The 15,334-nt window shown below is 43.9% G+C and overlaps 2 protein-coding genes across 2 annotated transcripts; one reads left to right on the forward strand and one right to left on the reverse strand.

Annotated features, from left to right (window-relative positions):
* Nucleotides 1-9,329: 9,329 nt before the first annotated feature.
* Nucleotides 9,330-11,227, reverse strand: LOC118517324 (vacuolar protein sorting-associated protein 28 homolog). The gene has a single exon (XM_036063304.1). The coding sequence runs from the start codon at nucleotides 10,909-10,911 to the stop codon at nucleotides 10,279-10,281; it is 633 nt and encodes a 210-aa protein (XP_035919197.1). The 5' UTR covers nucleotides 10,912-11,227; the 3' UTR covers nucleotides 9,330-10,278.
* A 13-nt stretch (nucleotides 11,228-11,240) lies between these two features.
* On the forward strand, nucleotides 11,241-15,255 carry LOC118517323 (focadhesin-like). Its single transcript, XM_036063303.1, has 4 exons — nucleotides 11,241-13,053; nucleotides 13,126-14,332; nucleotides 14,405-14,974; nucleotides 15,042-15,255. Exons 1-4 carry the CDS (start codon nucleotides 11,267-11,269, stop codon nucleotides 15,195-15,197), a joined length of 3,720 nt encoding a protein of 1,239 aa, XP_035919196.1. The 5' UTR covers nucleotides 11,241-11,266; the 3' UTR covers nucleotides 15,198-15,255.
* The last annotated feature ends 79 nt before the right edge of the window (nucleotides 15,256-15,334 follow it).

The following is a 15,334-nucleotide window of genomic DNA, read 5'->3' on the forward strand; positions in this document are numbered from 1 at the left end:
GCATAAGAATAAAAATCTTACCTTTGGAGACCGTCCCTGCTCATCATGCTATAATAACGACGAATAAATTTGGGATCAGCTGCCCTTTTTGATTCGGGGAAAGAAATCAACCTGATACTAAATTGGGTTTCCAAGAGACTCATAGTTTCAAGCAAAATAACTATACTGATTGTCAAGAATCTCTGAATTCTTATCTTAACTTTATTGAGCCTCTTAGTAGACAAGATTTCTTTAACGAGGCCTCTCAACCCTCCTTTAAACACATCGGGAAAATTAAGAAAAAAGTGCTTGAAAGAAATTACTAAATACTTATCGATGTGATGGAGAAAATCATGAACAATTAAAATATGGATGAAGTGAAGGGAAGAGCAATACGGCCAGGCCGTCCTTAATGAATAAAAACAAATTTTTAGGCAAGCACACAAATCAGCACTAATTGGAGGCCTGTATAATAGCCCAAACATGTATGTGCTAGATTTCAACATAATTTCGAGTGACATTGATCGCGAAAAAAAATCCCTACATCAACCCATTTACCCACTTAGTCTGTTTTATTAGGCTTTCCTTTGCAAAACCATAACTTGACCCAGTACCAGCTACCGTGAGCCAAGGACGCATCTAATCACTCAAAAAAGGGCAACAAACAACCCCCAAAAACAACCAGGAACTTTGAGGAAGATTTATGATTTCTTGTCTCCCACAGTAAATTATAGTTATGAGCGCGATATGAAGACTCCACAACAAAAAAAGAACCCAACCCGCAACAACAACACCACACCAAATGCTGTCGATCGCGCAGATGTCCTTCGGTGTTGCAAAATCATGCCGCCTTAAGTATCATAATCGCCACGATCACTAACCAGCTTCCCGGGCAGAGAGGGAGAACAAAAAACCCAAAAAAAAAACAATGCTAAATCCACACAAGGTACGCCACCAACCACGCAACTCCAACCTCATGCGAAGAACGAGCCGGCGGCCTTGTTGTGTCGGGCATTAGCGAAAAAAGCATCAAACTTTGTATCCGTTCGTCAGTCACGCGAATTTGAAACTAGTTTGACAGACGCGGGAGGAAACGTTCAATATCGGATCTCGGTCGGTCACGTGATGCTGAAGATTCTGGGTTGCTGGGTTGAAGCGACCGTGTGCGTGTTCTAAGGCGCACGAATCGGTTGTAGACACCTGATACAATCGTTTAAACCCGGACTGGGTCGGCGTTGCTATTTTTTGTTGCGGATGTAACTTGCAATGCCGTCCTGCCTTCATGCTGCAACGCCGGCAATCACACCTCGACGTCAGGATCAATGTGTCAATGCTGTGCGCCGTGCGAACGTTTTGGGCAGCGGGCCAAAATTGTGGGTGACGGGTTGCGTCTTAAGTCGTGTTTCATTTTTGGTTTGCTGCTGTCGGCAGGTTTAGTATCTGTGAGCCACACTATGGGAAGAATTTCTCAATAAATGATTAAAAATCAAATTTCGCTTAAATCATTTCTTATCTTCATTATTATCGTCATTTTCATAATCAATTTGAATTGCACGGCGAATATTTTGTGATAATAAATCAAAGCTGTGAATAACCTTTGAGCACATCAATAATTCGGAATATTTGGTTTCATCTCTCCTAGTGATGATCAATGATCAATCAGCTAATGATCAATTAACTCTCGTAAAAATGAATGTGAATAATATTTTGTGCTACTGAATGGTTGGCTTTCCAAGAAAGATTGGATAAATTTCTCCGAAAGAGTTTTGCCCAAAATTGTTCTACTAACCTCTATTTAGTTGGGAGTCTCTTGGAACGCTGTCGCATATCACAATATCAATTATCAAGCATGATCTTCTCAATTTCTAGGATTTACGGTCAGACAATAGCGCTTGCAGTCTTAATTCTGCCCCCTTCGAGATGCTTCCGTCTGTCTCCAAATATAAGAAAAGGTTGTAAAATTTTAACTTTTTTGCACTGGAAAATATCTCCATAGCACGAACCAATGGCTTATCATGAATTCCATAGGCTCCTGACATCGAAAAGGATCTTAATAGATTAGAAATCTTTGCGATTATATAACTTATTTTAGACAACAGTGTCTCTTGGCTGACAATGTCCTTTGGACAACAAAAAAGCTTCCCTTTGTTAAAGAAATTCCTTCGAGGAAACGTTCTTTTGGTAGACTAAGCTCTGAAGGACAAGGTCTCTTGGTAGACGAGACGCTCCATGTTCGACAAAATACCTTAGACGAGCTGTCTCTAAAACAGAGACTCTTGAGAGAAGAAGATGGCTCTTGTAGGCCTAGACTCCCCTGGCTGATAACTTAACCCATGAAAGATTCTACCACTGGTATGAAACAATCCTAAATTGCAGGTCCTAAACTAACAGGGTCTTCGAATGAAAAATCTTGAGCATCAGTCTATATTCTTTAACGCGTTAGAGATCAAGCAAAAGATTCAAAATACATTCATAACATTTATTTTTTGCAGGTTTGGACCAAATTTTTGATAACGTTCCTTAATTTTTATCTTCCGCCAATCTATACAAATAACCGAATTAAATTTCCTCTCGCAATTTTGAGCTAACTGCACCATAACAATATCACACTGTACCGCCTTATAGAAGCTGCATACCGTTTTTCACGTTCTAGCCCCTGATGTGCCGGTTGTGGTTTGTAAGCTGAGATTGGCGAATGCGAGCGAATCAGTGTGTCTTTTTTTTCGTCAAGGTAATTCGAACTTGAACTACTTTCAATGTCCCTGAGCCGCACAGTGAGGGAAGAGATACTGGCCTGAACGGGGGGGGGGGGGGGTAGGTGTTACCGTATACTTCCTCCCCCATTTCTTCCCATCCCATCGTAAACCACCAGCCTGTGAGTGTGTGGTTTTCTATCATAAAAAGGGACATGCGGTGTCGCGTTCAATTTCGTGACCTAATTTTTTCATTCACACTCCATAATTTGCGACCAAACCGCCCCCAAGCAGATGCCATCCTCGCGCGATCCTCGCCGATCATGATGAGCGAATAAACGCTTGCACGAGAAATAAGTTGGCAAGTGGCGGCTCACTTCTGTTCATTTCACTTTCGCTGATCAGAACCGGCGCGATCGTGTCAAAAGGGGACATTATAAATAAATACCGAAAAGATGAACCGACGGCGTCGTGGTGCGAATGAATGTGTTTATTTCGGTGGCATTTATAATTAAGGACGATTATTTTAATGCGCGTCGACATTGGCAGGATTAATGAAATCGGAAACCCAAAACACCCGACCCAAACGGACCGTGTGTGCGCCTCGTTATGGGGATGAATTATGCCTCTCGTGTTACTTGCTCGCTTGTAAGCGAGATGATTAATATGTGTGTTCGGTGCTTGATTATCCGGTGTGGGGAATAAATTGTATCATTTCTGGTTTAAAATTATATCATGTTTTTGGGTTAAAAGAAAAAAAAAACAACTGAAATTGTGTATTAAAATCACGTTCAATCTGGTTCACAATATCTCCCCCTTAAAACAATCACCACGGTACAGCACAGTGGGCGATTGATGAAATATTATCCCCAGTAAAGCGGGCGGCTCGTCACCACGATGGTAGCACAATTGGCTGTCGGGTTGTCGAGGCGGGAGTCGTAAATAACTATCGACTTATCTGCTGCTTGCTATCTGCAAGCTCAACCACATGCTTTGGTAGCGCAAAAACAAACGCCATGTGAGTTAAAGTAACCGATCGTCCGGATCGTCCGATCGCCGTACGTGCTGACTCAATGAACTGGCTTAGTGTCAGCTTGTGTCAGCAGAGAGGTTAAGGAGGGTTTCCAATAAATTCTTCACCTTCGCAGGAAAGATTCCGAAACTGGCGCCGATGGAGTGTGGATGGGATTGGAGAAGAGTGCTGTTTAATGCATTTAATATATCGGCGATCATCGAGCTAGTGAGATCGATTAATTTCACAGGGTCAATTTAACACATGCATTGCGGTGTTACCATCTTTGCCTCCATTTTGTAATACATAAGAGGCGAATGAGGTCTCAGAGACATATAGCCTCTATAAATAAATTATTATAAAAAAATGTTTATTGAAATAACTGTAACAAGAGATGAAAATTTTAGAAAGAAGAAATGCTTGAGATTGGCTTAAAATAGCTCTGCAACAATATTGCATCCTTCATTCCTTGACTTTTCCCGTCATTTTTATTCATTATTGTAATTTACCCGAGACGCCAGATAAGACCATAATCAGCCGCCGTGCAATAAATATATGCATCTCTCGGTCATCTCAACGCACTCAAGTCCTCCGAGCCAGCGAGGGAGCTAGAACCTTCGCCCTGCTGCAACGTGCGCCCTTTACATTGACAGTCTAGATGCCGATCGTACTTATCATTTCATTGCATCCCGCTCGGAATGCCACTGACCGGGCCAGATGAAAGGGAGTGAAAGGGGGGGGGGGGAGTACGCACAGGGGAACCCCGTCAGTCAAGGTTAGTTTGACAAGCGGCCGGAAATGGCGGAAGCTGCAAGGGCTATCTAGAGTCGGTGGCGGTCACTGCCGTCTGGGGGTTTGTATCAGCGCAAGGTTTCAGCGGCTGCTACTGCTACCAAAACCCGAACGCACGGTACACGCCTTATAAAGCCACCAACCTACCGACCTACCGACCCACAGCAGTCCAGCCGGCGCGACGCAACCGGCGATTCGCACAGAAACATAAAAGAAGCTTACTCGCACCGACTGACCGACTGGATGGGTGCATGGGACTTGCTGAAGGTGAACTTCCTTCGAACGGCGACGCCAGCCCCGAGGGTTAGGAAGTGCAGTGAGTCTCTCCCTCTCTCTGTCGATCTGTTTCTCTCTCCACTTCCTTTCTTCTACCCCGAGCGATAATCTACGACACGCTCGCGTCTTTCCGGTTGGGATGAGGAGAACACTGCAGCCATACTATCGGGCAACTACTACCGCGGCCTGACCGGACCGAAGCCAGCACTGCACACACTGGCGAAAGACCTTCACGAGGATCAGGCACAAATCTGGTGCTCCACTGGGTAGAGCGGACCCGTTGCCTTTCTGTACGTGGATTCGTGCGAGTTTGCTTTCTTGCGAGCTCGCAGACGGTAGCCAGAGGACCAGTGACAACCCGTTCCTCTCTAATTGGTTGCATAAATCTAAAGAAGCCACGGAGAGACTACGTTGAAAATAAAACGGACAACAACAACAAAAAACTGTCACTACTTGTAATTGGAGAATGGTTTCCAGTGCTTGCGTTGCCATGCAGGAGACCGATTCGGTGGCATTCGGCCTTGACTTAAGATGAGGGCATACCTTGCATTTCTTCCGTTCTTAAGTGCAAGGGATAGCCGATTCTTGTTCGAAAAATGTTTTTAAAAAGCAATAGCTTATCAATTTGTAAAGCATGTTAAATGTCCCTAAATTTTGTAAATGTGTGAAACATTTTTAAGGTATTGCAACTTCTCCAAAACAGGGTTGAGATTAGTACACACAATGCTGTATTACAACAGCAGCAATATGTTTGACTCTATGAGACTAGACCTTACCATAATCAGAACTTCTTCTTCTTCTTCCTTGGCACTACAACCTCGAGAGGTCTCGGCCTGTCATTTCTGGCCTTCTGTGACCTGATTTTACCCCCAGTAAAGTATTCAGCCTTACGTACGGAGAGGCGGTCTGGATGGGATATGAACCCCGACACTGCCGTGTGAAGACCGACGCCGCTATCGCCTCGGCCACCAGACCATCACTGTACATCAAAACAGGATTAGTAAAAATTGGATTCCTGAACTGAATCGTTGTCTCTGACTTCTACTTTTTTAGAGCTACAATGTCGAGTGTTGTTGGCCTATCTTTTCAAATACTGGCACCACTACTTCTACGGTCAATATTTGAATTTGCTCCTATAGTAACTTTACTACACTGACACCACTTTCTATGACCTCACATCAAATTTACACACTATTAAACCGATTTTTCGTTAATACATTTGTTCATTACTTTAACTTTTACAAAAATCATCTGCAAATCCTATGACATTTAAGTGGTTAATTTAGGCAAAACATGAAGCTGTTCTAATCAAATAATTATCGTTCTAATGAAATATAAATTGAAGTAGGAAAGTACTTCCTTTGAATGCTGTTAGGCACAATTTAAAAAAATTACTACTAAAAATTGGTAAAAATACAGGCAACTCTTAATTTTGCAGGCCGTAAACCCAGATCATGAGTAAGAACCTGATCAGCACGTGCAAATCTAATTGTTTTATGATTTCTTTTTTTAGAAATTGTTGGGGGTCATACAAAACCATTGAATTTTGTTTGAAATTGACTAAAATGGAGCAATTTGGTAGCCTAGAACTAATTAATATAATTTGAAACCAATACCCCTCGAAACAAACCGCTTTTCTTTATGATAAACTCCCCTATTCCAACGATTTTAATTAAAATCGTTAAAAATCATAAATGTAAAATTTAATTACACATTTAAATGGTAAGCTGTTCTGCCCAGTCTAAGGATTAAAACTTAGTGAAAAATATTTAAGGAATAATTTATACACAAATCTGCTTCACCAAACCCACAATAGACTCGAGAGTTTTTATCAGCGCGTAGGTGCGGTTTAACCAATTTGTGGAATGGTTTTGATGGCAAAATGTGATAAAATATGGTCTATAGTTAGTCGATTGGCTTTTGTTTAGATTCAATGCGTATTGAAATATAACAAGCTACAATGAAAACCAACCTTGGGAACATTATTATTGAGAGATAATATATTTAAATTGGGAGAAGACTTTTGCAGATATAGGAAGGGTTAAGTAATATTCATAAATTCAAAAAAATCATGTTAAACATTTATATTTTTTTTGCTTCATATTTTATGGAAGATTTTTATTTTTAAAACGTAGGATGAAGGAAAGAAGAGGAGGAGATTCTTGCCTAATATAATTTAAACATGGGTGCGATTATAGAAAGTGGTATCAAAGTATTATAATAAACACACAACAATGTCAAACCATCCAGTGCAAGACTATCTACCTTATACTTTCTCCTGTTTACTAACATGCCACTGAGCTCACTCGGTTTACTTTCAATTTCAGTTATTGTAAGTACCCTCTAAAACGCAACCCATTTACAGTGTCTGCAAGCACCACGGACAGCCAATATCTCCATTCCCATTGCGTTACTCCCAAACCTCTGCCAGTACATAAATTGTAAAATTTAAACCAAACGCATGCCGGTCAGCAGTCGAAACCGGCCCCCCACCCGGTCAAATAATGGTCGCGATCCTGTTTCCGAACGGACGCTGTACGATCGTGCAAAAAGGTAAAAAAACATACACGATCGATCGAGCGGTCGTGTGCATTAGCTCATTGCGTCCTACACGAAGGTTGTGTTGCATTTTCCAAGCGTCACCCCACATGCGGGTTCAGCCGGTGCACCGTGGCTGGTATGCGGCAGATTGGCACCCTCTACCCTCTGGGGTATGCTGACCACCATGGTGGGGTTTGGGGGTATGGGTCTTGCCACGGACTTCATCCACCGCCACAAACGCATTTACGCATAGCTGATGATGATGAAAACGGGTCGTACTTTGCCAAACCTCCATCAAGTGATTAGTTTCCAGATGTGCGTTTTAAATGGCATGCAGTTGGGTGGGTGGGTGGGCAGGAGGACGGTGCGTGTTGAGAGCATAAATGTGGCCGGAGAATGTGTCGGAATGGTGCAATGGCGAATTATTTAGTGCTTCAATTTTTATGTTCAGTGCAAGAGTGGTTTTTATAGGCCGTTTAGTTGATCGTGCGATGTCTATAAAGTCAGAAAGGTTGTGTAAAATTAGTGATTAATATTTAAATGGCAACCAAGTTATGTCCATTAAAATGTTCCCACAACCAGAATGTTTAAACCGAGTCTCGAATATTAACCATTATATCACACAAATTAAGTAAACTACTATCCCGGCTAGTACAACGTCATACAACAATGTTTGCCTGCATATTACACCATTCATTCATGATTCCTGGCCATGGAATGGTGCGAAACCAAAGGAACGCTTCATCCGCTTCAGTGCCACTGCCCACAGTTCCACATATTCATTCAACAAAAGTTCCTGTGAGGTACCGACCCTGCTACCAGACGGCTTCTAGTGTTACACTTTTTCGGGTGCATTTAGGTCGTCTAGTTTTCACGCTGGCAGGCTAATCGCATTAAGAATGAGTTCATCGCTGACGTCAGAGGGACTGCGAACGTTGTGCGTGCAGGATAATTTTATTAAGCTACAAGAATCAAAGCGCAACGACACTTTCCCTGTACTAGCTGCGGATTGCGTCAACGGGGAGTAATATATTTTTGTATGGATATATTACTAGTTCTATGTCTTTCGTAATTCGTTCAACACTAATGAAGTTTAGAACACTCAGTTTGAATCATTGCAACTTGTATGGATATATATATATATATTGGAGAGGTCTTATCGATGTGCATAGTTAGTTATGGTTACGGGTTGAGGTTTTGGGCGAATTTAGTTACTGGGGCGGTTCGGTGGCCGAGGCGACAGCAGCGCCGGTCTTCACACGGCAGGGCCAGGGTTCAAGTCCCATCCAGACTTTACTACGAGTAAAATAAAGTCACAGAAAGCCAGAAATGGCAGGGCGAGACCTCTCGAGGTTGTAGTGCCAAGGATGAAAAACAAGAAGTTACTAGCTTGTGCTGTCAGAAACCCGTCACTGGCTAGTGGCTTAGGTATAGTGGCTAAGGACCTCCCCACGTGTCCATCTAGGGTAGCCATTTTCTTTCAACATTCTATGACAGATTACTCGAAAAGCCAAAGAATATACCAGAATTTAAGAACTCGTAAAGAATGAAAAAGTCCAATGACCTAAAACGTTTATTTAATGTTTAATGGGATTGAATTTGACTAGTAGACTTCTGCTATGCGGCAGCCCGGTAGCCTAGGCAATAACGGTGCCGGTCTTCACACAGCAAGACCGTGGTTCAAATTCCATCTAGACCGGCTCCCCGTAAGCAGTACTTACTACCTTGCTACGGGTAAAATCAAGTCAAAGAAAGCCTGAGATGGCAGACCGAGGCCTTTCGAGATTGTAGTGCCAAGGAAGCAGAAGGAGGAGACTTCTTCACTAGAGGTCCTACTGAACCAGATCAGATGATCTCCATTGCGGTTAGATATTTATGGTTTCCCATACATGTTTCCATACATTTTGTACGAGCTTCACAGTTTTGCTTTCCCAAACATGTTTGAATTTGTTTTTTTTTTAATAATCCCTGTTCCTTTTTTTAATACAAAGCCTTGAAAGGATGGATAAAAACCATGTTCTCTAATTCGACAAAAATATAGTTGCAAGTCTGTTTATTACTTTTGAATATTTTTAAACAAACTATGAAAATTTCTTTCACTTGGTAAAACAATTTAATCATTGAAGGAACATTAGAATTTAGGCGACACTAATAATGACCAGTTTTCTAAAGTACGAAAACTTTGTGAAGAAAGCAAAAATCAATAAACCGCAACAAAAAAAAAAAAAAAAAAAAAAAAAACAGTGGAAACCGTAAAATTACTTCGGGATACCCTGTAATTTTTTTTAAAAATAGAGATTTTGCTTTGTTATTGCATAGAGGCTACAGTCTGTATCAAAACTTTGTTCAAACTTTACATGAAAATTTTTTCAATAAATTTTTACTTCATATGTAGTCAAATGGTAAAAAAATTTAAAATAAAAATTCTACAAGTGCAAAAAGAGTTTCAGCTAATGTTACCGTACTTTAATGTGGACAAAATTGATCCATAAATTCCGTGCTGAGAGTAATGTGACTAGCAATGATAATTAGCAAACAACGGTCAACTCTATTACTGTTTATCTCAACTATCAACTATTCCAACTGTCCTGTAACGTCGCGAAAGTTTTAATTCCTGAACTTATCCTGTAACCATTAACCTTTTCCCACTCCTATTGGCACTGTACGATTGTGCTATTCGATGCAACAGACCGATGTTAGCTACCAAAACTCGACCACATCTTTCGGTTAAACAGTTTATATATATATTTCTTAATTGTTTGAGTAAAAATATGCGCATTCCTACATTCGTTACTTAGCTCGCCTCCCGCCTTTTCTTACACTTTTTTCTTGCTTTCGTCTAGATGCACAGATTAACCTGATTCAAATTCCTTCGAAGCCCAGTCCGGTTTTGTTCGTTAAACCCTACCCCGCTCTTACAATCAAAATGACTTATGTTCCTATTTACAGTCCCATGGAGATACGGTTCGTCGCGGGTTCTGATGTTTATGTGGTGTGCAGCAGATTGTTAAATGCCGAATAGGACGATTCCAGATCGAACAGCAGCTGACGGACCTGAGCTTCCGTTAGGTCGTCCGATGCCTGCATCGTGTTCAGCGTTGCCAGCCAGTTGGATACCTTCTCCTTGCCCTCGAAGTTGTCCGGAATCAGCGAGAGCCGATTCATCGTGTCCAGCAGATCGCGCAGCTCGGGCTGTAAATCGTCCATCGCGCGGATCTCGAGCCGCAGCTTGTCCATGAGCGTAATGAACATCGACACTATGTCGGCGATACACTTGCTCGTGTTGCCCTTATCGTCCCGGATGGTAATGGGACGATCCTCCCGTATGCGTTCCAGTGCCGCCGGACAGTCTAGCCGGAACTTTTTCACAAACGTGTCGATCGTCGGAAACTCGTCGCCTTGCACGATTTTGAACGCCACCTTGTACTGCACCAGCAGCTTCGAGCAGGCAGCCGTATACTCCTGCGGTGTAATGCAGTCCCGGATGTAGGCCTTTTCCAGATTTTGCAGCGTAGAAACGAGGGCAAACAGATCCGCCATGTTATCGTACTTTTCACGCTCCCGGGCCTGCCGGTAGAGTTTCACCTCCTCGTACAGCTCGGGCCGATTGTCTTGCATTTTTTCCTCTCGGGGTAAATTAGTTCTTCTCCGGCTGTGCTTTCTTTGTACTGGGGAGTTGATGAGTCTTCAGTCACTGCACAGGATCTCTCCCTCTCGCCAACGACGTAGGAGACACTTTTTAACAGCAGATTAAGGTTCTCCTTCAGGGAAAGAAGTCCCGTACGACAGAGCAAACAAGGCGCACAGATAACTTAGGAGCAATAAACGAAAATAATGAGTTTCACAGCACTGCGGGGGCACTTTTGCATCGAAATCGCCGAGTTTGTTTATGCTTTTGCATTGACTCATCCCAACGTCACCGTGACGTTTGGCCACTTTGACGTTTCGCACGCAGGGCTGTCAAACACGCAGCATGACACCGCGGCTCGGATTGTTTACATTTTGTGCAGTGCGCGGTCTCGCACACGGTGCGGTTTCGGACCATACGGCAAACATGGATAGTTTGCAGGCGATTAACTCCAAATTAACGTTGCAGTCGGCAGCGGTGCAAATTGAGAAGATATTGAAAATAGCTCAGAAACCAAAACCGACCACTAGGACAGTAACCGAGGGTGAGATTGACCTTCTAAAACAACTCTGCAAATCGAACAACGTACGCGTGTGCCAGCTGGCAAATGAAGCAATACTGCAACTCACTACCGAAGGATGTGTGGAACTTGGACAAATGCTGGGAATGCTGATGACGCTCCTGCCAAACACCAACCCTGGACAGTTCATCGTGTTTTCTGGAACAATTTTTGAACTGCTGCTAATCGATCTACGCCGGCGTTGTTTGACCACGCCCGGCAAACAAAATTACGTGTGCCAGTTCGACTTAAAGCCTCCGCAACATCCGGTAATTCTTCTCATCGATAAAGCAAGCGTCGAAAGTACAGGAACTATCCTCCATCTGATCGTAAACACGCTGAACCATCAGGATGATGCAATTCGAACCAACAGTATTGAATTCTTGCGCCCCGTGCTATTGCATCTCTTCGTCAACCTGTGCCTTTACGCTAATTGTCAACCGATTTGGAAGCTTCTGGTAGAAAGATCCTTGCACGATGCAAATGCAAAATCGATCGTGCTCGAGATTCTGGCATGGTGCAGGGATACGTCTGCAACGCAAACATGTTTCACCGTTGCTCTTCTCACGGATGCCCTGGAAATCGTTCTGCACGAAAATCCTAGCGACGTAAAGCTGCAACTAGAATTCGCTCTATACCTAGCGGCTGTGCTTAAAAATTACGTCGAAAGGAATTACGATCCAAGCCGATGCTTTGGTTTGTTGCAAGCGGTATGTAATGCTGCAATGAAATGTGATCCACCACCATCACCATCGCTGGACGTGCTGCTTGCGATCGCTGTAGACCTGCTGTTGATCGTATCACCGTTAAAGCTGTTTGCATTGCTCGAAATTATCCAAACCATTCTTCCGGCTTGCGGAAGGGTTAGCTGCATGCTGACGAAAGAGGCAATGATTCAATTGCTTGGCCAACCATCGTACACCACGAAACATCTGCCGGTCTGTGATAAGATTCTGACGAAAATCGAGGAAGATCTTACCCTGGTGGAATGGAAAGAGATTTCGAACCTGGAATGTATCACCACCGGGACGATGTACTTCCATGCGAATTTAGCCAAGTGGACCATTCTCTGTAATTGGTGGAATTCTTACCGAACTGCAATCGACGACTATCTTCGAACGGGTGGACCAGCAAGTATGCGTTTTACGCACAAATTAAGTCAGCTGCATCGATCCATCTTTCTCTCCTCTTCATATGAGGACAACGTTTGGAAGATAAATTTTGCACATTTAGTTAGGCTGATGAAGCACAGCGAGGTGCGGGTCGCACAAAGTATGGTCCCACTGCTCTATGGGCTAGCTCAGCACAGAGATGCTCGCAGGCGATTGCACGTACTGCAAACGATCGCTTCGATGGGGGCGAAAGAAAATTTGATCGGCATACTGAAAGCTCTAACGAAGGATCTGGACCGTGCGCTGTGCCTGGATTTGTATCTGAGACTGTGGAAGGCGGAACCGCGCACCTATCCACTGCTGTACGATCTGCTGAAGGATACCAGCCGTCGACCGAACGAGGATCGCTGGGAACATACGGTTGCCCGTGCGTACACCATTCGTGAAGTGTGCCTTATAAAGTAAGTAAAGATGTAAGTTCTCACCTTCAAAAACAAAATTAATATAACTTTCCTTTTTCGATCTCGTTACAGCCCCACCCAGCACGGAGAGGATTTGGTAAATCTATTCTCTGAAGTCCTTAGCAATCCCAGCAATAGCGATAATGAAGTGGCCATCTGTTTGTCGCTGGATGCCATCTCCAGCTTGTGCGAAAACCAAGTCGTTAACATTGTGTCCACCTGGAAGGTGTTGGGCTTCCGGTTCGCCAACGAACGCCGGCCGAAAGTCATCAAAAGCTTGTGCCGATTTTTCGCCAATGTACCGCTGATCAAAGTTACCTCGCCGGAACAGGAACGGTTGGTCAATCACATTATTGGCACACTGTGGCAATACGTCACCGATTACGAAGAGCGGGAAATCATAGAGGCTGCGCTGGGCACGCTGAAACACTTCCAACCGGACACACTAACGCTACGCCAGCTACCGGAACTGTTCCGACAGGGCATCGAACTGCCGGACCAGAACGCAGAAGGCAATTCCGAAGCCGACGGCCCGGGTTCTATCCCGCCAGAATGTTGGATCCAGCTCCTGCAGTACACCAACCACAGCGCAATCGAAGCGGTCGGCGATCTGTTGGGACATTACATTGCGCACGAAATCAAAAGCTATCGTGGTGGAATCTATCAAACGCCACCGGGCCGTCCGGAACCTTCTAATTTGAAGTATCTACCACGGGCAAGCATTTTGTCCACGATCGTAAACTATCTGATACTGCAAAGCACGAAATTCACGAACAGCGATACCACTGCCGAACTGGTGCTGGTGCAGATGCTGCGCATTATCGCCAAACCGTACCCCAAACCAATTCCACCCCTAAATTGGTGCTTTCTGCACGAATATTTTCACCACTGTTTCGAGATGCGAGATGCGTGCCTGCAGATAGCGATCAAACAGATGCCATTTTCCGGGACTGCCAAGCGGCTGGTGGAAAACTATCTAAACGAGCTGTGCGAAACGGTTATGTTGGAAGAGGATCTGCTAAAAATCTATTCCTCGATCGCGGACATTACGGAGGCGGTACAGACGGAAATCTACAAACGGTTTGTGCATCTCTCGCTACAGTACCTAGCCGAACGGGCAGAGGATAGACAGTTTGCGGACGATACGCCGTTCATCAAAACGATGGCACTGATAGCTGGCGCACTGCAGCGGGAGAAGCAGTACGAAAATGAGGACAATTATCATCTACTCTGCACGACGCTGGAAAACTTTTTCATGCGCTTCGATCTGGGATCGGAGGTTGGTGTACCTACATAATGCCGAAAATTTTACTTCCATAAAGCTATTCCAACCCAAATCCTTTCCTTCCAGGTGTTTAAAAAGTACATTGAAGCGTTGGTGCATCTTCCCGAGCGACACTTCACCGAGCTGCTCAAACCGAGCACCTGGACCGGTGGTGTCAGTGTGGAAAAGTTGGAGAAAACAATCTACCTTCAGTTCGCTTTCCACCAGCACAATCCCACCGCAGAAGCGTTACAGTTTGTGGGTCTCGCAGATATAATAGCCACGGTAGCAAACCACCCGCCAGCGGATGACGGTACACTCCGGGCATTCTTCTTACAGGAATGGGCTAGCTTTGTGGAGCTGTTTGCCCGGACCGATCGAGACGACAGCGAATCGGATGGGAAAGCACTGGTTGGATTTATTGCCGAGTTGATCGGGTTGATTCAGTGCAAACTAACGGCCACAGACGATCGTATCGAGCTGGGGGCACTTTTCATGCTCGACACACTGATGACGGGCGTGATCAGTTTTTCCGGTTATGGTGGGTTGTACGGGGCGAAGCTGTTGGCTAACGAGCGATCGCTACGTTTGGTACAGTTTCCGCTGGCATTGGTTACCGTGTTCGAGCGCAATGCTTGGCGTGAAATCGAGATAAAGGTAAGGCGTAGTTATATGAATTAAATTAAAATATTTTAAATTGACTCTTTTTTCTCTCCATTTAAAGATGTACGAGTTCCTGTACCATTTGTACGGTATTGCGTCGCTTCCGAACGAATACGCCGAGTGCTTGCGGAGCGCGCTGATATGCTGTAAAAAACAACCCTATTTCCAGCAACCGAAAACGCTGCCCAAGTTCGTCTCGCTGAGAAGACGACTGTGAGGATCATTGAAGCATTGTTTTGTTTTAAAAAATAGATCAAATAGATTTAATCAGTTTTTTTGCCATAATCAAAACATATTATTCGAAAACAAAATGAAAGAAATCAACAATAACATCCTACTTTTATTCAGGCTCTC

Source organism: Anopheles stephensi, unplaced genomic scaffold (assembly GCF_013141755.1).
Source record: "Anopheles stephensi strain Indian unplaced genomic scaffold, UCI_ANSTEP_V1.0 ucontig94, whole genome shotgun sequence".
NCBI classification, from domain to species: Eukaryota; Metazoa; Arthropoda; class Insecta; order Diptera; family Culicidae; genus Anopheles; species Anopheles stephensi.